Consider the following 24,549-nt stretch of genomic DNA (forward strand, 5'->3'; position numbering starts at 1 on the left):
TATTTCAACAAAGGGATCCTGGCTCAAACTGGAAATCCATTGGTCTGATTAAAAATATCTGAAGATGCCCAAATGTGCAAAAAATAGGGATTTTAGAGAAAGGGGCAAGTCATGGCTGGAGAATGGTCTAAGAGGCCAAGTGGAAAACCATGCACTGGTTTGATGAAATAGGACATTGCTCTGGCTGCTGTAATTTGGGCAAGATGTCACTGCTGTGTGCTGGCAGGGTACCCAGGAGAGGGCTGGCTGGTGGTTGGGAGGATGTAGCTTTCTGAGTTAGGACTGAAGGGCTTGTGTACATGTCTGAAATCAGTCTTCATCTCCATGGGGAAGGAAAAAGAGCTCAGATTCAGGATGACCTCTCCTTCTTGTACTGACTTTTGAAAAATAACCTGCAACTAACATTTGTTGGGTACTTGCTAGGCACCAGGTGCTCTATCTTATCCTCTCAGCACCCTTGGGGGGCAGTGGAATTATTGCATGCTTGCTTTGTTATTGTTGTTAGATGCCATTGAGTCGCTTTAGAGGTGAGGAAACCAAGGCACAGAGAGGCTAAGGAATTGCCTGGGCACAAAGCTAATAAGTGGAGGAGCAGACGTTTGAACCCAAGGTCCCTAGGTGGTTTAAGGGGTTTGCACTCAAATACCAACCTAAAAGGTTGGCGATTGGAACCCACCCAGCAGGGCCTCCAAAGAAAGGCCTGGGGATCTAGTTTCCTTAAAGATTACAGCCAAGAAACCCTATGGAGCAGTTCTACTCTGTCACATGGGTCGATATGAGTTCCAGTCCATGCAAGGGCAACAGGTTTTTTTGTTTGTTTCTGTTTGTTCCGGTGCCACGTGTACACCCTTGTGCTCTCGACCTCTTCCGGGTATTGCTGGCTCTTCATTTTTGCTCCATTTCACCTGTATGAAAGTGTGCTGGAAGTTGGACGAAGAGGCTAACTGGACACTGCGGTTTGCCCAAGATTTGCCCCCTCCTCCCCACCTCTTCTCCTCCAAACCCCAAGGCCGCTGGCAGAAGGTTCAAGTCTCCAGACTCCGCTTTACCCAGGTTAGCAAAAGCCAGGGAAGGCGCCAGGTGGGCTGGGGTGAAGGGCAGGGGAGAGAGGGTCAAGGTTCCTTATGAAAATGGACTGGGGAGATTAGCGAGCAGCTGCAGAACCCTCCGTCCCTCACACCCTGACAGGCACCCGGCGGAGAGGCTGCGCACAACTGCGGAGGCAGCGCTGCCAGAACCCAGGCCCCTGGGCAGGGAAATGCAAATCAGTGCGCAGAGCGTGGCTTCCCGCGGAAGGAGGGCTTGCAGTTTGCCGCCTGGTGTCCCCGCCTTCAGCTAGACTGCTGATTTCAGTTTTGCATTTTATGAGCAGGAGAGAGGGAATTCATTTCCCCGGTAGGTATAATATGGAGGTCTTGTCGAAATACATTCTGCTCACAAACGCTGTCCTGAAAGAAGGGCCGTACTGAAATGAAATAGAGATGATTAAAGTCTGATTTATAGTTAAGGTGAATTGGTAGGTTTATGCCAAATTATTACGTCTGGGAAGATGAAAAGGGAATGAAAGGGCTCCTCCAGGGAGCTGGAAACCTTTGTAAAAAGCAATATTTAGGGGACATACACCCTCGCCTCAGCCAAGCTTTAATATATATTCCACATGCTCTTTCCTCTCTCACTAGCTTGTAAAATCCCTGAAGGCAGGGGTTGGATCCCTTCGCTTCTTTGTTTCTGCCGTTTTATTTGTAAGAAAGGGATTCTACACTGAAGAGGTTTTTTTTTTTTAACCTCAACTGAACCACCTATTTCTCCTCCCTGACTGATAACTGCTCTCTCTACCCCACTTGGTTCTCAGAGACATCAGGGCCTCCTAACAACTTGCCCCTTCATCTCTCCACCCACAAAAAACACAGGGTCCAGAATTATGTTCTTTTCAGGTTGTCATATGTTAATAATAAAATTTTTTGAGTACTTGCCTCCTTAGAGATTACAGTGTTGGAGACCCTATGGGGTGGATCTGCTCTGTCTATAGGGTCATTATGAGTCAGAATTGACTTGAAGGCAATGGGTTGGGTATTGAGTACTCCCTATGGATCAGATACTTTTCTAAGCTCTTCCTAAGCGTTATTCCATTAATCCTCACAACCACCCTATGAGGTAGGTACTGTTATTATCCCATTATACGTATGAGAAAACTGAGGCTTGAAAAATTAAGTAATTTTCTCACGATCAGAGCTTGTTGTCAGGTGCTGTCTAGTCTCCTTCAACTCATATTGATCCCATATAACTGAGTAGAGGTGCCCCATAGCCCTTTTCTAGGCTGTAATCTTTACGGGAACAGGTCGCCAGGTCGTTCTCCCACAGAGCTGATGGGTGGGTGGGTTTAAACTGCCTATCTTCTGTTTAGCAGCCAGTTGAGCACTTAGCCATTGTGCCACCAGGGCTCCTCAGATAAGAGCTAGTCAGTAGAAAAAGCTACCATTTCCTGAATACTTACTGTGTGGCAAGTACTGTGCCAATCCCATTAAATTGATGATCTCATTTAATAGCACCCTCAACCCTTAAGAAATAGTCTCCTGAGATAAGAGTTTCAAGCATTTCATGCTTTGGAGACTGAGAGATGTGTGAGGGCAGTCCTTTTTACGCTTTTATCCTGAGAGTAGGCATATTTGGGTGGCATAAACAGTTAATGTGCTCGGCTGCTAGCCGAAAGGTTGGAGGTTCAAGTCCACCCAGAAGCACTTTGGAAGAAAGGCCTGGTGATCTACTTCCAAAGAATCAGCCATTGAATAGTCTATGGGCCACAGTTCTACCCTGACACACGTGAGGTTGCCATGAGTGGGGATGGACTCCACGGCAAATGGTTGGTTTGGATCCTGAGAGTTGAGTACAGTGCCAGGGACAGAGCAGTAACTCAGACAATGTTTGCTCAGTGAATGAAGGACCAGCAGAGGTACCGGTCCTGTGCAAGCCACCTGCCCCCCTCCTGCTTGAGGTGAGTCTTGCTGAGGCTCAAGGTGCCTGTTAAGCCACATCCTAGCCTTGGTTTCCTTATCTGTTATAATGGGGGTGAGAATTCCTCCTTCATAGGGTGGTTAGGGGCTTCTACGACAGCCTTTGGCCTATAGTTTCCTCACTTTAAGGCGGGAGGTGAGGGACAGACTCTTATGCAGTGCAGCTCTTGCAGAGGGCCTTCAAGTTCATTTTCTCACTTTTTCCCCCACAGCAGCCCCACCCAGCATCTTTGGAAATTGAGTGTTTCCTGGCTTCCCCAGGATCATGCCAGCTGTAAGGGGCAGAGCCAAGTTCTGTAATGGCAAGCTCCTGACTTGTTCTCATACTGGCCTGGATCCTTTTCCTGACTTGGCCAGAAGCTTGCATAGGTGGGGGTCTGGATGTTTACGAGAATGTCTTACTTATTTTCCATTTTAAAAACAAATAGGGGCCTATCTTTCTCGTGTAACAAGAAGCCTGGAGTACGTAGTTATAAAGGTTGGTTCAGCTGCTTGTCGATACCACTAGGGTTCCAGATTCTTTGGCCCTTTACAGTCTTAGCATGATGGCTTTCACCCTCACGTCTGGTGGCAAAGTATCCTCTGTACCTTCCTAAATTTTGTCTGCTCGAGAGGAAGAAAGAAGGAGGGGAGGGTGATGTTATCCGTGGCTGTTCCTTTTATCAGGAAAACCAAAGATTTCTCCAAAATCCCCCAGCAGAATTTTCTTCCATCTCTTTCGCCAGGGAGAACTAGGTCTCAAGGTAGCAAAGGTCCGGGAAAGTGATGACTTAGCTTTCCAACCGTTCTATCTAAAGAGGGCACTGGGGAGAAGGACGTTGGAAATGGATATTGACTAGACGAACAGGTTGTGCCAAGTGTCCTGCTCAAGGTCACATAGTTACATAGCGGGCCTGGCCAGGCTTGGAGCCCAGTCTCTTGGCTCCCAGCCCTCAGCTCTTTTGTTTGGACGTGTAATACATTTTGTAGCATCTAGATTAAAACAAAGCAAAACAGAAAAAGGACTGTGCTGGAGACTCTCCTTAAAAGAGAAAAACGCTACCTGGCATGCACTTAAATAAATCAAATGCTAAGAGGTTGGGTTAGTAAAGACTTGGGCCTGGTGGAAGCCAGAACATCTAAATTCTGTTTGCAGCTCTCTCCAGGCTGGCTGCAAGTTTTGGGGAATGTTCCTAGGTCTCTGTGATTATGATATGTGACTAGTTATTTTCTTTTCCTGGTTAGTGTAGGTTATGAGCCTATTAAGAACCTTGGTATCTCTAGATGATAGATACTGTAGGAGAACACATAGTTGTTATTAGCCCACTGCATGCTGTCAAGAGTGGACTCATAACACAAAATGATGTGTTTCAAATGTTGGGGTAGAATGACAGGAACTTCCCACCATTCCTCTGGGCCTGGAGCAGAGAGGAACAGTGACTCCAGCAGACACTTAAAATCAGGAATATAAACAAATACCCCAATTATAATTACTCTGCCATTGCAAGGAAGCTGGATGTGTGAACTTGGATATTCAAGACAGTGGAGAACTGGATTCCATTCTCTCTGACCCCACCACGTGTTCTTTCAGCTGGGAACTGTCAGACCCTGCCCATTCACCGCCCCCCCTTCTCTATCAGGCCTTCCCTGGTGACTTAGGTTACATAGATACCTCTTCTTTTTTACCCCAGAGCACCAAACATACTGAGCATGTTAGCATTTAGTGTTGCAAAGTTAAGTTTTTATCCTTGTCTTATAAAGTTTATCAGGAGTAGGCACTGTTTAGGGGAGGCAACACAAGGTTTATTGGAACTCCCCAACCCCAAGGGCTACAAACCCTCGATAGGTACCAGAGCTGGACCTACTGGAGGGGATGCCTAAGGATCTACCAGGTTGGAGTATTATTTCACAATGCTGGGGGGAAGGCTTTAACCTAAAGGTTGGTTGTTCGACTCTAACCAGTGGGCACTGCGTTAGAAAATCCTGATGATTTGCCTCTGTGAAGATTACAGCCAAGAAAACCTATGGAGCAGCTCTACTCTGTAAGACATAGGGTCATCATGAGTTGGAATCTACTTGACAGCAATGGGGTTGGTTTTGGTTTGGGGAAACCAGTGGAGTTGATTCCAGGACAGAAGGTGAAGGAAGCAAGAGCATTCAACCCCTGGAGAGGACAAACTGCAGTTCAGCTCCTTTGCAAAGAGTTTCCTGGTCAGATTACAAGGACGTTCCCTGAGCTGAGTAGGACACTGACTTTGCAAATACTATAAAGTGAAAAGGCAACTCTGCAAAACTGGGGAGGAAATCACTTCAAGGAAGGGCAGTTCTGGCGTAGTGGTTAAGAACTTGGCTGCTAACCAACAGGTTGCCAGTTTGAATCCACCAGCTGCTCCTTGGAAGCCCTATGGGGCAGCAGTTCTGCTCTGTCCTCTAGGGCCGATATGAGTCGGAATCAACTCGACCGCAACGGGTTTGGTTTTTGAGAAACTTGGGAACAGGATCCTAGAGTCAGCTGAGAAAGCCCACAATGATATTGCAAAGAAGAGTTATATTTTATTAGTTCAGCCTCGGAAATGTCAAAATAAATAAATAGAAACCACATGCAATCGCTTTACAGAAAGCACATTCTGACTTTAAAGTAGCACCTCCGTGGCTGGTCCTGTCTGGTCATATCCGCACATCAGGTTCCCTTGGGCTGATGAGTAAGCGGTTCTCCATCGTTTTCTGCACATCTCTGTCGACTTTTGCCCGTGGCCCTTAAGAAGCAACCTGCAATTCTGACAACTTTATGTCCTTAGCCACAAGTATACCTGTTCTCCCTCTTGAATTATAAGCTCTTTTGACTCTCTCAGGTGTCTTTGTGTCACCTTCCTATGCCTTACAGATAGGTGAGGGCGGGGACCACCAGGGAGGCTGAAGCTTGATTTCAATTTCAGTTCTTTTCCAAATTCAGGCGCCCAAAGAATAAACTTGCTCAGAAGTGCAAGTGGCCCTCGGTTGTTTTATCTGTATCACTTGAAGAGGGAGGGAGGTCTTCATGGATACAGGAATGAACATATCCTTCTCCAGGCCCCCCTCAGACAGGTTCGTGTTTTGATGTCTGTATTTCAATATCTCTTATGTTCCCATCCATCACAAAGATATGCCCGTGCTCACATCAGAACATCGTGTTCTCACTGGATGTCATAAAACCGATGCGTTCGCAGCCTCACTTGAAAAGTTGTCAGTATCAATAACACTTCAACTCACACATTCTGCATAGGAGGGCCTGTGCCTCCTGGATCGGGTCCTGAGAAACATACAATGCATCTTGGCACACAAATGTTAAATAACAGCAATAAATTAATAAATACATAAATTACTTAAATATTTAAAAATAGCATGAAGGTTAGTGGCAACCTGAGAGCTGGTAAATCTATAAATAAATTAGCTGATTGTTTCAGTGGGCACTTAGTATTTAGATATAAAAATATAGCAGACAGCATTATAAACCTCAACAAAAGCAAATCAGATAAACAAGGTTTTTTTTTTTTTTTTGTCTATTCCATCATATCTTTTAAAAAATTCTGCCTGAGAGCTTCCACTTTTCCTCTGAGATTCCTCCTGGAATTGAAACCTAAAAAAGAATGGCAAAATATGGGTGAGATTTGTAGCACCAAACCTTTATATTTCACCCACAACTTTATCCTGGGAAGTTGGTCTTGGGGGATTCCATGTCAGAGGGATTGTAAGGATGGCGCAGGACTGGGCAGTGTTTCATTCCTGTGGTACATAAGGTTGCTATGAGTCTGAACCGACTGGATGGCACCTAACAACAACCACAGCATGTCAAAGGGCCTGGCTCTTCTTTCTGTGGCCTAGAATTTGGGCTGATACCATGCTTGCTGGAGGTGCTCTCGAGCGTTTTCTTTAAAGAATATCTGATTGTATCACTTCCTTGCTTAAAGCCCTTCAGGGGCTCCCCGATGCGCCCAGGACAAGTTTCTAACTCTTGCAACCAGCTTGCAGCGCCTCCGTTCTCTGACCCCTGCCCACTTCTCTCTTCTGCTTCTGCCTTCCCCTTTAGGAGCCCTGCTGGCACAAACTGTTAAGTGCTCAGCTGCTAGCCAAAAGGTTGGCGGTTTGAGTCCACCCAGTGGCTCTGCGGGAGAAAGACCCAGCAATCTGCTTCTGTAAAGATTAAAAAAAGAAAACCCTATAGGGCAGTTTTACTGTGTCACGTGAACTTGCTATGAGTCGAAATGGATTCGATGGCATCTAACAATTAGGAGGAAGGACCTATGTCTGTTTTCTTCACGCCTGTATCCCTGTGCCCAGTGCAGTGCCTGGCACAATATAGGCATCAAATAAAGCCTATTAGTAAACAAATGTATATTTCTGACTCTGGTGACTGTGTGCAGAGCACCCCACTTGCCCAGTGTTTTACTGTAGCCTCCCCCACCATTGCTTTGCACCCAGGCACACTGAGTGTGCAGGTCTGGGCTGGGATTTGAGGGCCTGCTCACCTAACTGCAGGACACGGATGCCCATTCGCTCCAGAAGGAGCTATAGTAGCGGTCTCGAGCTTGCACCCAGATCTCGGAGTCTTTATGGCAGATAACCTTGGCCGAGGTCTTGTCCATGCAGGGTCTCTCTTTCTGCAAAGGACAGTGCAATCTGTTAGTGCCCTGTGGCAACATGGTCACGAGGCAGGTCAGGCATAGCTCTGCAAAGCCCAACCTCCCCAAACAATCACACCCTGGTCTTCGGACACCACATTTGCAATTCACAGGGAGGGCGTAGAGCTTATGCCACCTACTGGCAGAAGCTCTAAACACAGATTCTATGTTTCTATTTTGCACCTGGGTGGTACAAATGATTAACGTATCTGGCTGCTAACTCAAAGGTTAAAGGTTCAAGTCTACCTAGAGGGGCCCCAGAAGAAAGGCCTGGTAATCTACTTCTGAAAAATCAGCCATTGAACGCTCTTTGGAGCACAGTTCTACTCTGACACACATGGGGTCACCATGAGTTGGGCTTGACTCAATGGCAGCTGGTTACTGGTTGAGAGAGAAATCTTTTGGACCAGCTTTCATCTTTCTAACGCAACTGCCTTGCCCAGAGACCCCATACGCACCACCCCAGGACTAAGTTGATGTGGGGACTAAGATTTGCTTTCGCTGTTCCCTGGGTATTCAGAAATACCATACCCTGATCTTTTCATCAAACAAACCTGAGTTCAAATCCTGACATCTCTACTTATTAGCTGTATGACTTCAGGAAAATATCTTGGGCTTTTTATGTCTCAGTTTCCTTATTTATAAAATGGAGGTAATAATAATAATGGCCACCCCATAAAAAAACGAAACAAAACAAAAACCAAACCCATTGCCATTGAGTCGATTCTGACTCACAGCGACCCTATAGGACAGAGTAGAATTGCCCTGTAGGGTTTCCAAGGAGTGCCTGGTGGATTTGAACTGCCAACTTTTTGGTAAGCAGCTGTAGCTCTTAACCACTACGCACCAGGGTTTCTGGCCACCTCATAAAAAAGTTGTAAAAATTAAAAGTAACACTCATGTGAAACTCTTAGCAAAGTCTTTACCACAGAAAAAGCGCTTAATAAATATTACCTATTAATACTATGTGCTTTAAGTAGGGAAGGCACTTATCAAGATTTTTAAATAATGTTTAGGCAAAACCCCCAAGTTGCCAAAATCTCCAGGGGTAACTGAACCACTGGAGGGCAGCAGTGGTTCAGTGGTAGAATTCTTGACTTCCAGGCAGGAAACCCTGGTGGTGTAGTGGTTAAGAGCTACGGCTGCTAACCAAAAGGTCAGCAGTTTGAATCCACTGGGCACTCCCTGGAAACTCTATGGAGCAGTTCTACTCTGTTCTATAGGGTTGCTATGAGCTGGAATTAACTCGAAAGCAATGGGTTTTGGAAACCCTGGTGGCATAGTGGTTAAGAGCTATGGCTGCTAACTAAAAGGTCAGCAGTTTGAATCCACCAGGTGCTCCTTGGAAACCGTATGGGGCAGCTCTACTCTGTCCTGTGTGGTCACTATGAGACAGCAGTGGGGTTGGGGAGTTGGATGCAGGAGATCTAGGTTTGATTCCTGGGCAATGCACCTCATGTGCAGCTACCACCCCCTGTCAGTGGAGGCTTGGAGCTTCCAGACTAAGATAAACTAGGAAGAAAGGCCTGGTATCTACTTCTGAAAATCAGCCAATTAACACTTCATGGATCACAATGGACTGATTCCATTGTGTACAGCATCACCGCGAGTTGGGGGCCAATTTGACAGCAGCTAACAACAACTGTATCACGGGGTTTCTACCACATGCCAAATGCTATGCTGCATAAGGCCTATATACAATGATTTTAAAACTGGGGTCCAAGGAGTGCTAGGGCTCTGTAAAAGTGCCTTTGGGACCTTGTAAGGGTAAAGGAGTCCTAAGGGAAGAAAGTTTGACAGGCACTGTCTTAGCCTATGTAAGTCCTAACGTTATGTTTAAGAAAATAAGTTAACCATCTCTGGAACAGCTGAGCTACTCATTTTAGTTGAGACATAGCACGACTGTTCTATCATCAGTTATATTCACTGAGGACCAATTCTGAGTGCAAGGATTAATGATCAGCTATACTGGGTGGGTCAACTATACTGGGTTGGGTGACAGGCCTTTGTGTCTGGCCCACTGAGTTTGAGTCCTGGCTCTGTCACTTCCTAGCTGAGTGACCTTGGATAAGTCACTTAACCTCTCTGAGCTTCAATGTCTTTATTCGTGAAGTGGTGATAACCATACTGCCTGCCTTTGTAGGGATATTATGAGAATTAAGTGAGATGAAACAGGTAAAACCCTTAGTACAGCTCCAGGCCCACAGAAGGTACTAAGAAAAGTTAGTTGTTATTATCGTCATTCATCTCCTCTCTGATGGGGGCCTGCATAAGCCTGACCACAGAGTACACTGCATATGAATCACATCTTACCTTTCCTTTCTTGTTCTTGCCCTGAACCTGGATGCAGAATGTCAGGGAAAAGTAGGAATGTGGGGTGCTCCAAGTGTCAGGGTACTCCCAGCTGACCTCCACATGACGAGAATTCGCTAATGGCTTCAGCTGCAGGTTCTTGGGTGGGTCGGGTTTGACTGTGGAAGAAGATAGAGAAACAGCCTTTATTTTCCTAATGGAGCTTTGGAGTAACATAGTTCTGGCTTCTGATTCCACTTCAACCTTTTACCAGCTGTGGGTCCACAGGATACTTGCTTAACTTCTCTGAGCACCAGTTTTCATCTGGAAAATTGGATTGATGGTGGTTTCCACCCCATAAGTGGTTGTAAGGATAAAATGAGATTTACTATGTAAAGTCCTTACATGAGGTCAATACATGCAAATCTTTCTAAAACTTTAGGAAACTGAGGATCCTCAGGGCTTCACTTCTCATATTTGAGATTTGGGCCTAGAAAGCAATGCCCCCTACTCCCCCCAGCCAGCCACACACTCTTGTTCATGCTTTCCTTATCTCCATGGCTGATGGCATACCTTTCGCCATCTGTCAGGCAGTGAGGGCATCCTTCTTACCTTCTGGTGGCACTGGGAACAATGTGGGGCCATGGTGCCCACGGTGTCTAGTCACTGAACTACCTGGACCATAACTATCTCTGGGTAAATGAAATAAGCTGAGTTGGCAAACATGAGATACCCGGGCTGCTGGTCCTCACACCATGCCTGTGGAAGGCAGCCCTCATCAATCATCACGCCCTTTACTGATCCCAAGAATCCTTCATCTCTGCATTCTGGTGGCCCCTTCCCTCAATCAGATGATCCCTAGCACTGGAACCACCTCTGCTTGGTGCTCGGAAGAAGATTCTCAGAGATAGCAAGACTTTCATATCTGGGCAATGCCATCAAAGACCATCCTCTCTGTGGTCCAGCCTTCTTTTTGTACCAAACATAGATGAGGTGGGAGACTTTCCACTTCCTACCCCTTTTTTGCCTATTCCTAGCATCTGCCCTGACTTACCTTATAGCAGTTATAGTCACTTGTCTCTATGCTCATTCCTTCACTCACTTAATAAATAATTACTGAGAACCCACTGTGCTAGCCACTAGACAATATATGCAGGATACAGCAGTGAGTACCACAAAGACTCCATCCTAAGTAGCCTTATCTTTTTCTAGAGGGGGAGACATTCTATAGAAAGTGGTTGGACTCACTAGACCCAATACAACACCACACAAAGACCACAGTATCTAGTAGGTGCTTTGTAAAATTCCTCCCTCTATTCTTAGTACACCTTCTTTTCTTAGGTCTCAGCTAAATCTCATCTCCTTCCTGGCCATGCTATGTGAACTAGATCCTGTCCTCCCCAACCCACCAAGGGCAAACACTCCACAAATACTAGAGAAAGTTCCATGGCTCTATCCTGCTTTATGTCATAATGCTTATTCGATGAGTAAATGGTAAAGGGAATGATAAATGGCAAAATCTATATCTGCTAATTAAGAAATAGATGTCCAGTTTAAAATAGTTTATATTCTAACGTGGAGTCTCTCTTCAAATGCTAGAGAGAGACTTGCTGGAAATAATTGCAATTAGTAGGAAAGCCCTAGTTCTCAGTATGAATATTATGCTTGAAGAGCTCTTGGATTCATAAGGGAAGGGACCTGGGCAGCAGAACAGACTGTAGCAAAAGCCTACCCTTTCTAGTGGACAGATCTGGGTCTGAATCGCTAGCTGGGAGACCTGGAGCAAGCTGCTAATCTTTCTAAGATTCAATTTCCTCCTCATTAAAATGCAGGTAATGGTATCTCCATTGTGTGTGTGTGTATTTTTTTTTTTTTTGGTGCAGAATTAAAGAGGTAAGGCAGATAAACCCCTTATCCCAGTGCTTGGGGCATAGTGAACATGTGACAAATAGCACTGATCCTTATTAAGTGCATATAATTGTCCAAAACTCACTGATGTCTCTGATGAAGAAGCTGCTGGTGTAGTTTTCGTACTTGAGCTTGTGAACAGCTTCCACCACGACCTCAATCGTCAGGCTCTCCTCAGCGGCTGGGCAGGCGCTGTCCTCTTGACATTCGACTGTGTACTTTTTATACTCCCTGTGGTCCACTTTGACCTTCTCCTCAGAGAGTGTTGCTGCCCCACATGTCACCCCTTGGGGGTCAGAGGAGCTGAAGTCAAAGAAATAGTATATTACCCATTTGTGGTGAAGTCCCTGGATGGTGAGAATGGTTAATATGCTCAGCTGCTAACTGAAAGGTTAGTGGTTCAAGTCCACTCAGAGGAGCCTTGAAAGAAAGGCCTGGTGATCTACTTCTACTCTGACACATACGGGGTCACAGTGAGTTGGTGTCAATTGGATGGCAACTGGATACTAGTTACCATTCATGGGTGAGTTCCTCGTGACTGCAGCCAGTGAGGCAGGTAAGACAGCTCTCTGAGGACAAAACTCCTCCAACTGGTCTGACTTGTCCCCAGGGGGTAATAAACTGCCTTCCCCACAAGAACAAGCTTAGCTTCAGGGGTGGCACAAATGTTTGGAAACAGCTATGCAAATACATGCCTCTGGAAATTTTTAGATCTAGAGCCCCTGGTTCAATCCCTTTATTAAAATTTTAAAGTCATCTTTCTTATTTTAATTAAAAAATCAATGCATGCTAATCGTAAAAAATAAAATGATAAAGATGTATATAAAGGTAAATGTGTATGTACCTCCTTTTATTCATAATCTCACTCTCCAGACAGAAATACCATTCATAGCTTCCTGTAGCCTTCTAGAACTTTTCCAATGAATATTCAAAGTAATCATATATTACATGTATATATTTATATACACATATTTTATCTATCTGTATCTATCTCTTTCTATACATACACATAGGTCTTATTTTTTATGAAGTGGGTTCAAATTATATATATAGTTTTATAACCATCTATTTGCCCCTGAACAAATTATGGGGAGGTCTCCACATGAAAACATATAGATTGGGTTATTCATTTTAATGACTGCTACAGAGTGTAAGGTTCCACACTTTATTTCACCATTCCCCTGTCGATTACCAAAAATGCCACAATGAACACTTACACCTATGTCTTTGCGCACTTGTACAAGTGTTTCTTTAGTAAGTGTTATCATTTTAAAAATGGAGAAATGAGACCCCCCCAAAGGTTAATATAGGGAGCCCCAGTAGCGCAAGTGGTTTGCTATCCGTTCCTAACCTAAAGGTTGGTGGTTTGAACCCACCCAGTGGCTCTGTAGAAGGAAGGCCTGCTGATCTGCCTCTGTAAAGATTACAGCCAAGAATACCCTATGGAGCAGTTCTACTCCGTAACACATGGGGTCGCCATGAGTTGGGGGCTGACTAGATGGCAGCCAACAACAACAATATCACAAAGGTTAATTTACCCAGTGAAATGGCGGTAAAGCCAGGATGAATGCCTAGGATTTGCTCCATTATCCTACATTGTCTCAGAAACTTAGACAGTGATTAAAGGGAGTCCCATAGAAAAAAAAAAAAAGAAAAAATTTTTTTTTTATAGATGGGCAAAAACATAGGTCTTCTCTCCATGGAAATTGGTTTCTTAGGGAAAGTCCAAGTGCATTGGACAAACAGTGAACTCTGCTCTCTTAGCTTCAGATGAGTGGCATTAGTAGAAGAAAAAGGAGTTGAGGTGGCCATGGGAAAATTTGTGGTGGGATCACAGAGCTTGGGAGTCAGCTTTAGAGCTTCCACGATCTATGCCCTAGAACTCTTGTTTCTATTTTTGACTGATGGCGCCATTTTGGCAAGTCATTCGGAGCTTCTGTTTCTCCGTTTATCCCTCCCCATGGTGCTATGAACCTTAATGAAGCATTTCCAGGCAATTTGGATGAGAGTGGCTTCAAACACAGCGAGGCTATTCTCAGACCTTGAGAATATCCTGTCTAACAGGTAAGTCTGTTCAGGCAGTTGGCTTAAATCTCCATGTTCTTTCCTCAGTTTAGGGCAAGAGAGGGAGGCTTGAAAGATTCTGCGTTTGAGTTTGTCACTGATAGGTCACCTTTATTTTTTTAACGAAATAGTTCTAGCAAAATGTTGAGAAGCCAGATGGGTTTCACTTACCCTCTGCTGCTTTTGACACTGAATTTCAAATCAGTACTGATTGCCGTCAGCCACCAGCAGGTGAAATGTCCGGAATAATTCTTTGCCTCGCATTTTAGAAAGGTCTTATTTTTGGGTTCTGGATTTGACAAAGAATAAAAATTCAGTGTTTAGAGGTTTTCTTTCAGAAAGATTTTGATCGTAATTAATCACGGGCCACCCAATGGCACGAGTGTGAATTTCTTCTGTTCATTTCCTTGGAAAATAAGGCTGTTCCCCTGATGGGTAGTTTAGCCAGGCTTTGGAGTGTCCAATAAGATGCTGATTCTATAGGGTGTAATACACACCTAACACATCACAGGAAGGTAGTCTTAATTTTTTCCAAAGGTTATCACGTCAGTGTTGACTTAACACACCAACACACATTGGTTAATTTCCACTAGCCGTTCAATAATACTACTGTTATTTAAAGAGAACCTCAGGGAAAACATCCAGGCTGAACATAAATCTCGCCCAACAGGAGATTTTGATGGTTGATAACCCAAAGCTGTCTAGCAAAGCAAAGGAAAATGAAGATTCTGGGTGGTTTCAGTAAGGGACTTGATGTTAACTCATTAATTATGCTAGCTGGGTCTTGCCTTTCTCTAATTTTTATTTTGGTGTCACTAATGGAGCAAAAGAGAACACTGACATTATCCAAGGGGATGGAATTACCTTTCTGGTCCTTTAATATATCAGTGGACCAAATCCCGTCTTCCTTTTTGTGAAGCAGCAAGAGTGAATGGCTCAGAACCTCGCCTCCTTTTAGACAGGTGTATCGGCCAGCATCTCCAAACTCTTTGACTTGGATGGTCAGGGTTTTACCAGAGCCTAAGACCTCACTGCTCTGGTCGGAGGTCCAGGTGATGCCATCTTCTTCTAGAGTGTTGCAGGTGAGCACCACCACTTCTCCAGGGGCATCAGGGTACCAGTCCAACTCTACGACATAAACTGAAAAGCACAAAAAGTGGAGAACTAGACTATAGCTCTATGAACTCTGGAATTGTGCTTTGTGAACCATCTTGGCATCTCCATTGCCTAAGCATATAGAGCCTTGCTCATAACAAGTGTTAGGCAAATGTTTGCTGAGATGGCCTCAGGGAATGCATTAGGCCCCGCTTGAGCTCAAGGTCATGAAACAGAGAAGCAAAGAGTTTATACCTGCTGTGGACTCATTAACTGGCAGGTTGCCTTAATAATTAACCTTTGATTAGCTGGAAGATGGAAAAGAACTGATACACTGAACAATGCAAACAGCACAGAGCTCTTTGTCAAAGCTCTAGTGAAGATTAGAAACTTCCAGCACAATTTCAGTTTTATGGGATAAGCCAGAGCACAGTATTTACCAGAATAACATGGTGGTTAAAAGTACAGGATTTGGAGAAAGACTGACCAGGCCTGAATACTGCCCCCATTAACCGGCTGGGGTATTTGAGGCAAGGTACTTAATCACTATGATCCTCTGTTCTCTCATCTGTAAAATGACAATAATAATAGTGTCTACCTCGTAGGTTTGGCTTTAAGGGTTAAATGAAAAAATAAAAACACTTCGCACAGGACCTGACATGTGGTAAGCTCAATATAAGCTATTGTCATTATTCATAGACCAAAGGATCAGACAACAGCACAGACGAACCCTTCTACAACTTTCCAGGGGGATTTAAGGATTTAGTTTCCTCTGCAGAAGACTCATCAATGGAGATTTTCATTCTCTCTGTGTTAGTTAGCCATCTTACAATCTTAGGAGGCAGTTCAGTAGAGCTTAGTCTTCCTGTTTTATAGAGGAGGATACAGGGGTTAAGCAAGGTCACATCAAGTTAGAAGCAGAAGTGCTACATCTCAAACCTTCTGACTTCTAGGCTTTGCACTGGACTTGATATCTGAACTGGCACTTGGGAGCTGGCTTAGTATAGTATTCCAAAGAGTTCGTCACATCAAAGATGTGTTCACTCATTCATTCATTCATTTATTCACACATCGATTATGAAATGAATAGGATATTCATTGGTTCTCAAAGCGTGATCACCAGACCATCATTTTCAGAATCTACTGGGAATCTGTCAGAGATGCAAATTCTTAAGCCCCAATCCAGATTTACTGAATCAGAAACTCGGGGGATGGAACTGAGGGATCTGTGCTTTAACAATTCCTCCAAATGATTTTGATGCCCACTCAAACTTGAATGCCAGGGTGGTTAACAGCCTGGACTTTGGGCTTAGGTACGTCTGAGTTTAGATTTAGCTCTAGCATTGTGGTCTTGGGTAAAAAACTTAACTACTCTCAGCTTCAATATCATCTTTAAAACGGGGGAAGATATTAGTATTTGCTTTAGAAGGTAGGGATGAGGATCATATAAGCTAATTCATATAATAGTTTAATGCAGTGCCCTTAAATGCAATATAAATTGTGGCTCTTGTTATTGGCATCCAAGTATAAAGCACTGTGGAATATAAAGCTCTCACCTTGCATCAGATGGGATTTATAACTGCTTAATGGGGAACAAAGATAAGAGGTAAAAAACTTTTAAGGCCTAACTCTTCGGAAATGAGTAGCTGTGTTGACATAAGGCCATGTAGCGTATTTGGTTTCCTCTAGTTTTCCTTTGTCTTGCAGATAAATGAATAGCATGGCTATTTTCCTGTTAATACTAAGGCTCGGAATGTTTAGAAGACCCTTGTCCAGGGCAAGGAAGACAACGGCAATAGGGAACCTGATGAGTATCATCTATAACCTAGGGCTTGGCTTCTTTGTTCATCATCTTGTCTCCAAAGTCACAAGCCCTCTTAGTGTTCCTCACATAGATGTTCTGGAATTTTCGTGGTTTACCAAATCAGACATAACTAAGGGGTTAAATATGCAAGGGGCAAGATTTCTGAGCTCACTAAAATTCCCAGGGTTAGAAGGGATCTGTTACCATCATCTGGATCATGCTTTGTTTTTATCCAAAAAGGGTCTAAAAATCTCCAATCCTTGTGGGTGGGTGGGTGGCTGGTCTGTTGTCTTCTTGGCACCCTTGAGAATGGAGAAATGGTCCAACATTGCTTTCAGGCATCTAGTTCAGTGGTGTACCCTCCTGACTATCCAAACATTATTTCTGATCATCAGCTGAGATCTCTTCAGCTTTAATTTTTACCTATTTTCTCTTGCTCAGTTCTCCAAGGACATAGGAAACAATTGCTTCATGTCTTTCTTGTAATACTTTTCAAAGACTTAGGTGTACGGGCTTTGAAGTGAGACAGCTATGTGACTTTGGGTAAGTTACTCTTTTATTTGAATGGCTTTCTTTTTTTCTTCTTGCCATCGAGTCAATTCCAACTGAGAGTGACCCCATGTGACAGAGTAGAACTGCCCCATAGAGTTTTCTAGCAGATTGCCAGGTCTTTCTCCTGTGGAGCCACTGGGCGGGTTTAACCTTTCAGCTAGCATCCAAGCACTTAACAAATGCACCACCAGGGGTCCTTAGTTACTTAATCTTTTAGCCTTAATTTTCAATATCTGTAAAATGGGATGTGCGTAGTCTCTACTTCATATGGGTGTTGTGAGACTTAAATGAAATCTGTCCTCAGTAAATAGTAATTATTATTGTTGTTATTATTATTACATAATTACAGATAGTAATTATCAGCATTATTACGCTTGCTTCACTCAGGAACATCTGAAGTCTTTCAAGAACAACCAGTAATCAGTTAATGCATATTTGGTGAGTGTGAGATACTAGAAGGATAGAGGGAATCTCTTAGTCTACTAACATCTATTCTATTCATACTTTTTGTTGATTGTTGTAATAATAGTTTCTCTTGAGCCATCAGAGACTTTTTTTTTCATCAGAGACATACTTTTTTTAACAATCAAACAATACTATTAGCTAATATTTACTTTCACTTCACCATCTGTTATCTTCTGCATTCAGTAACACATCTAGTAATCCATGCGGTAGGTGTCACTTTGTAATCCACACTTTGCAGGTGTGGAAACTCAGGTTCAGAGGTGACCCAGTTCAAGGTTACACAGCCAATAACTGGCAAAACTAGGACTTGAACCCAAGACACGGTGAGCCTAAATCTTATGCTTTCATCCAAAGTGCTTGGTCAGAGGTAAGTCATCACAGTGTCAACCAAGAGGGCAGTAAGTGGGAGATGATGGAACATAGTTCTTACTCTGTTTAAATCCTCCACTTTGGAATTTTATCATATGACATAGCTGGTTGTTAACAATACTGGCAAAATCCATATCTCTTTTCCCACCACAGTCCACAAAAAACCTCCTTTGGCATCCAATGTAAAAATCAAAGAACATAGATACCCTCAAGAGCGGCAAGCAGGAAATACAGCCTTCCATTTCCCCAGAGCACTGGCTCTCACTAGGATGACTCCAGTGTGTGGGTGGCTGCCCATTCAGTCTGATGTCCTAGCAAGGCCTGCCCGAGAGTCCTGAATTAGAATCCCACGACTTCATAGGGAATAAAGAGAAAAGTTGGTTACCGTCTTTCTCCAGTTCCCATATGGCCACGAGGGGAGATGCCAGAAAAACCAGGGCAAGCCAGGAGATAACCAATTGCTGATGACGCATCTGTAGGAGAGAAAGAAATAGGAGGAGAAGCAGCAGAAGAGGAAGGAGGAAGAAGAGGAGAAGATGAGGAGCAGAAGGGAAGAAGAAGAAAAAGGAGAGAATGTCAATACTTCAGTTACCTTTGGGAACCATATACACATTCTATGCACATTGAATTTAATCTTTATTTTCCCCTTTCTTTTCTGCAATCAGGTTAATACTAAATGTGTTACAACCCTACACACCAGTCTTTGGGTAAGAACATCTCCAGATAGAGAATCATAGACTATCTGGAGCTAGAGGAATAGCTGTCTGATGTAATCCTCTTATTTTTAAGGTGAAAACCTAAGACTCAGAGAAGGAACATGACTTGTCTGGTTTAGCATTAAGCACTTATTTATTTAGTAGGGTGGGAAACCCTGGTGGCATAGTGGCTAAGTGCTATGGCTGCTAGCCATAGGGTTGGCAGTTCGAATCCACCAGGCGGTCCTTGGAAACTCTTTGGGGCAATTCTACTCTGTCTTACAGGGTCACTATGAGTGGGAATCGACTCGACGGCACTGGGTTTGTTTTTTTTTTTTGGTATGTAAAGGGTGCTGGGCTAGGAACAGATGGGAGTAGAGAAAATTTTACTTGGATCCTACCTTCTAGGAACCAATACTTTCATTCAACAAATATGTAGTAAGTCATCGTGCTAAATGCTGACACTCAATTTAAATCACACATCTGAATCACTCTCACCAGGAAGTATGTGCTGTGACACCCAAGGCTAAAGGAATGGGAAGTTCATTCAGATGCAAACTTTCAAGTTCTGGCCACAACCAGTCACCTGCCTTCATTTTAGAGATTTGTTTCTTTCCTTGTTTACACCGCAATTGTTCAAACTCAAAGTTCTACTACCCTTCCACATAATCTAACCCAGTAGTTTCCAAACTTGAGTGTGCATCTTAATCACTTGGAAACTTGGAAGCTTTCTGAAAATGAAGATTGCCGAGTCCCATGCCCAGAGTTTCTGATTCAGTAGGTCTGGGGCTGGACCCTAAGAATCTGCATTTCTGAAGTATTCCCAGGTGAGGCCTATGCTGCTGGTCCAGGAACGACACTTTGAAAACCACTGGCTTAAGTTCTTGTTGTAGGGGAAAAAACATCACAAAGTTTAGTGAAGCAAAAAGCAAGTTTTATTCGGCATATATTCAAAATTCAAAAAGACAAAAGTTGAGAAGCCGACAAGCATGCTGCCAGAGCTAATGTCTGCCCGAATCCAAGACAATGTTACAGAGTAAGCAAGAATGGGAAAACGGACAAGCACGTTTCACAGCCATGTCTGCCTGAGTCCAAGGAACCTTATAGAATAAACAAGAATAGGAAAACGGACAAGCATGCTGCCAGAGACACGTCTGTCCAAGTCCAGAGAATATTACAGAATAAACGAGAATGGGAAAACAGACAAGAATGGTGCCACAGCCATGTCTGCCCAAGTCTGGAGAATATCATAAAATAGACAGAAGTAGGAAACGGACATGCATGCTACCATAGCCATGTCTGTCCAAGTCCAAGGAAATTACAGACTAGACAGAAGTGAGAAAATGGACAGGCATGCTGCCACAGCCATGTCTGCCCGAGTCCAAGGAAGGTTACAGAGTCATCAGTATACATTAACATTACAGATGGGCAAAACCATTGAAAGCTTCACCTTTTCACAGATTGGCTAGAAACTGTGATCCTACATTTTGAATTGTCTTTCTTAACAATCACTGGTACAGGTTTCAGTAACAACAGTCAGGAGGGTCCTCATTGGTCCAGCAAATTTCTATTCACTAAATGTTAATAGAAAAAGATAAGAGTGGAAGGTCTTTTGTGTTTCGGCCTAGGTGAAAGATTCCCTAAAAGATATTTTCCAAGATTATCCTATCTATTGTGTTTATACCTCAGGGCCCAGCTGATGTGTCCTCGTGAGTCCTTGTGAGCCCAGCTCCAGCTGGGTCACATTCTCTATGCTCAAAAAAAAAAAGGACAGGGAATAATGACTCCAATATTATTTCCTAAATCATTCTCAAACATGTTCAGGGTCCAAAAACCAAACCCATTGCCGTTGAGTCGATTCTGACTCATAGCGACCCTATACGACAGAGTAGAACTGCCCCACAGAGTTTCTAAGGGGCACCTGGTGGATTTGAACTGCCAACTTTTTGGTTTGCAGCTGTAGCTCTTAACCACTACGCCACGAGGGTTTCCATTCAGGGTCCAGAGCCCCTGAAAATGGAGGTGGTCTTTGGGAGAAGATCATAAAATAATGATACATAATCCTGAAGTAATCAAAGGCATGACTGTATCCTAAATCATCCACCATCTTATATTGAAATCCAGTCTAAATTAAGTCACCAGGGTTTATGGAAATTTTTATAGTGTGAAAATTGTACTCATTAACATTTTCCCCACCTGCCAATTAGGTAGAGATGATTATTTAATTTCAGTTGGAAACACCTCCATCTATCTTGAAGAGCACCAATGTTCTGCAGGAAGATGGTCTCCACTGGTTTAAATCATATAAAGAGTAACACTCAAAAGTTTCAACCAAATACCTTAAAAATGGGCATCCCTTGGTTGGTGTGACCAAGCATTGACAGATGACAGCTGTATCAGAACTTCCGCTAACCCTAGGAGGACCCTCATATCCATTAATCCCTTATAAAGCTCATGAGAGACAGAGACAGGACTGGAAATCAAGCCTTCCTGTACACAACTCAGTGCTCTTGTCACTTAGCATGGAGCTTTTAGGGACACATTAGTCCAAGTTATGACTGCAGCAAAGGACTAGCTGGCACAGAGCAACAGATGGTAAATTCATAGGCTTGGAATGAAGAAGGCATAGGTTTCAAATCTGATTCTACCATTCGCTGTGTGGTGTCAGGCATGTTACTCTCTGAGCCTCAGCTTCCTCAACTACAAAATGAACATGATATCCCTCTTAAAGGGTTGTTGGAAGTATGCAGTGACATAAGGATATCATAGAAGGCAATCAATATCCTGTTAGTTTGTACAAACTAATCAGGAAGAGATAAAGAAAAATTTTATTATCTCTCTGTTTTGAACATAATAGATAGCCAAAAAAAAAAAAAAAATAGTGCCTGGCTATAGGGAAACGCTCATGGAGGAAATGGGATCACATGGGCTGTAAAACCCAGATGTCTGCACTACGGGAACAGAGACAGGAGACAACAGAGATTCTTGGCAATTCCTTTACATTCTCTTAATGCCGGGGATTTCCCTTTGGCTATGCGCCCAGCACGTCATCTCTAGGCCTCAGGTGCATTTAATGATCTCAGGTGACTGCTCATCAAAGTAAAGAGAGCCCTGGTGATGGTCATAAGAAGCAACTCACATTGTAGTAATATCACTTACATTTTAAACCACAGAACACTTGGAAGGGTGAAAATCGTGGTGGGTCACCTCTTAATCAAAACCAAGAGAAACAAAAAAAGAGGCGGCATTTGGTTACTCTGTTACTCTCTGGACAATCAGCTGGTACCAGGGAGCTATATCCCTCAGCTCACATTTCCTTGGCATGGTAAGTTTTGAGTCTTGAGAATTAAAAAAATTTTTTTTTCTTGAAATTTCAGAGGTTTTCTAAATTCTTGAAATGCTTGCATGAGTGAGGGACACAGGGTCCTCTGGTTAGTCATTCCCACCCCGCTGGCATGTTAAGGCTCCCTAAGGTTGCTGCCAATATGGGTATGCCAGTGACACTTGGGTGGATATCTGTTTTCTAAGTTTTATTTTGTTTTTATACTGAACAAGTGTTATCTTTGTAATTAGAAAAGATAATTATTATTGAAAAACAAAAAGACATAGTCACAGGTGATGTGACTGGCACATGGAAAGTTTTAGAGCCAGGGAGACCTGTGTTGGCATCCTAGCTCTGCCATTCATTAGTTGTGTGATCCTGGGCAATTCGCTCTTTAAGCCCTACACTCTGAATCTGTAAAATGGGCATCCTGTTGTGGTGAGGAGCTAATGGGATAATTCCTGACTACTTGCTCTCACAGAGCCCATTCTTCCTTTCATAGCACTTACTACATTGCAGTAGTATAGTTACTTGTCTGATATTTTTCCTCCCCACCAGACTGAGCTCTCTGATGGCAAGGATCATGTCTGTATTGTTTGCCACTCTATACTCAGGGTCTAGACTAGAAACTCTAGAGGGATTTCATGAGTGTGGAATGAATGTAGGTACAAAAATCATAAAAGATCAGATCCCAGTAAAATTAACTCTAAGAAGCAACTAAAATTCTTCCCAATATCTTGAAATTCCTTATTTGAAAAAAGTGGGCTGTCAGCTGGGTAATCTCTTTGTTAAAATGATATCTTAACCCGATCATGCTGTTATCGTGCATAATTTACCTGGGCAGGAATGAGACTCTAGTACAGTAAAGGTTCTCCTAGTCTCTCAGATATTAAAACTCTCCAGGGATTAGTTTTAAATAGGACAATCGCTTTTCATTTTTAAAATGAGGCCAAAGTTAGTTAATCCCCCCCGCAAAGGATAATCTAGCAGTCAGGCTGGTTGATATCAAAGCGACTATTAAACCCATCACAAATATAGGAGCAAATATGCTCTGTAAGATTCAGTTATGAGGTAGAATTACAAATTCAATTACTTTAAGGAGTGCATGACAGACTTTTTAAAGGTTTAAAATACTCAGGCAAGCCCCCTTCACTTTAACTCCATACAATCCTTTAACTAATGGCTATTAATATTTAGGAACATACTTTTATATGCATGCAACTTCAAAACAAGACAAAGCATGAAAAAACAAACTTTTCATAAAATATGTATTTGTTCACAGTCCATGGTATATAATCATTATTAGTTCAGTTTTTCCATGAACGCTTTTTTTTTTTAAAAAAAAATCGGTCCCCAAAGTAGTGACTTTTTACTAGTGTCCCAGGAGGTAAGTCACTAGGCATACATCCAGAACCCACCCACATCGTCTGCCAGGCACAGGGGTTAGCACAGACAGGGTGCCCACCCCTGGACAGCTGCAGGCTCATGGGAATGGGTGGTAGGGGCTAGAGAGGTGCTTACCTTGCTTCTGGGGAGGCTGCAGGATCTGCTGGGCCTGGAGCTGTGCTGCTGTTGCTACTGCTGAGCTTATTATATACCCTACTCCTACCAAGCTTTATGATGGAAACCCAAACTAGAAACTGACTTGTTCCAAGTTGCAACACAGCAACACTGAAAAAAAAAAAAAAAAAAAAAAACCTCTCAAAACCTTCTGGGGGAATTTCAAGCAGTTCTTTTTTTTTTCTGTGTGTATCAATAATGCTGAGGGAACCCAGACATCAAAATCCCAGGTAATGAACTAAGAGGAAATGACTTTGGGGTGGGGAAAAAAGGAAGGCGACGGGGTTGTTGATTTCTTCAGTTTACATCATGGCCAAGGTGTGTAGGGACAGTGGCAAGCAGCCTCAGACTGAGGAAGAAGGAAGGCCAGTGAGAGGCTGGAGGCCCAGTTCATGACAGGATGGAGAAACTGCATGGAGAGGCTCCGGGAGCAAAATCCATGCTTCTAGGGATGGGAGGAAGGGCAAAAGGTTTAATATATCCGGAGGACCCTCCTCCTCCACATTATTCCTTTCACATCTGGATTTCAGAAACCTGCACTACACACACACACGTATTTTCTTACAACCATGATGAAAATGTACATTAAGACTTGAATGTGTGCAAAGACACAGCCTGCACACATAGGTACTCCGTCATAGAGACGAGAGCAAAAAGTTAAAAATCCACTGACAGACATTCAGACAACGCGTGCCACACTCCAGGCACACCTTGGGCACTCAGACTGGATCCTCACACTCATTTGCACACAAATCTATGGCTCTAGGAGCACTAC

The 24,549-nt window shown here is 43.4% G+C and overlaps 1 protein-coding gene across 1 annotated transcript; it reads right to left on the reverse strand.

Moving 5' to 3' along the window:
- Nucleotides 1-6,488: 6,488 nt before the first annotated feature.
- On the reverse strand, nt 6,489-23,835 carry IL12B (interleukin 12B). The gene is made up of 8 exons (XM_049858775.1): nt 23,736-23,835; nt 18,583-18,670; nt 14,777-15,052; nt 14,084-14,201; nt 11,934-12,151; nt 9,962-10,119; nt 7,496-7,627; nt 6,489-6,606 (listed from the first exon to the last, which is right to left on the reverse strand). Exons 2-7 carry the CDS (start codon nt 18,668-18,670, stop codon nt 7,496-7,498), a joined length of 990 nt encoding a protein of 329 aa, XP_049714732.1. The 5' UTR covers nt 23,736-23,835; the 3' UTR covers nt 6,489-6,606.
- Nucleotides 23,836-24,549: the final 714 nt, after the last annotated feature.

Source organism: Elephas maximus, chromosome 2 (assembly GCF_024166365.1).
Source record: "Elephas maximus indicus isolate mEleMax1 chromosome 2, mEleMax1 primary haplotype, whole genome shotgun sequence".
In the NCBI taxonomy this organism is placed as follows: Eukaryota; Metazoa; Chordata; class Mammalia; order Proboscidea; family Elephantidae; genus Elephas; species Elephas maximus.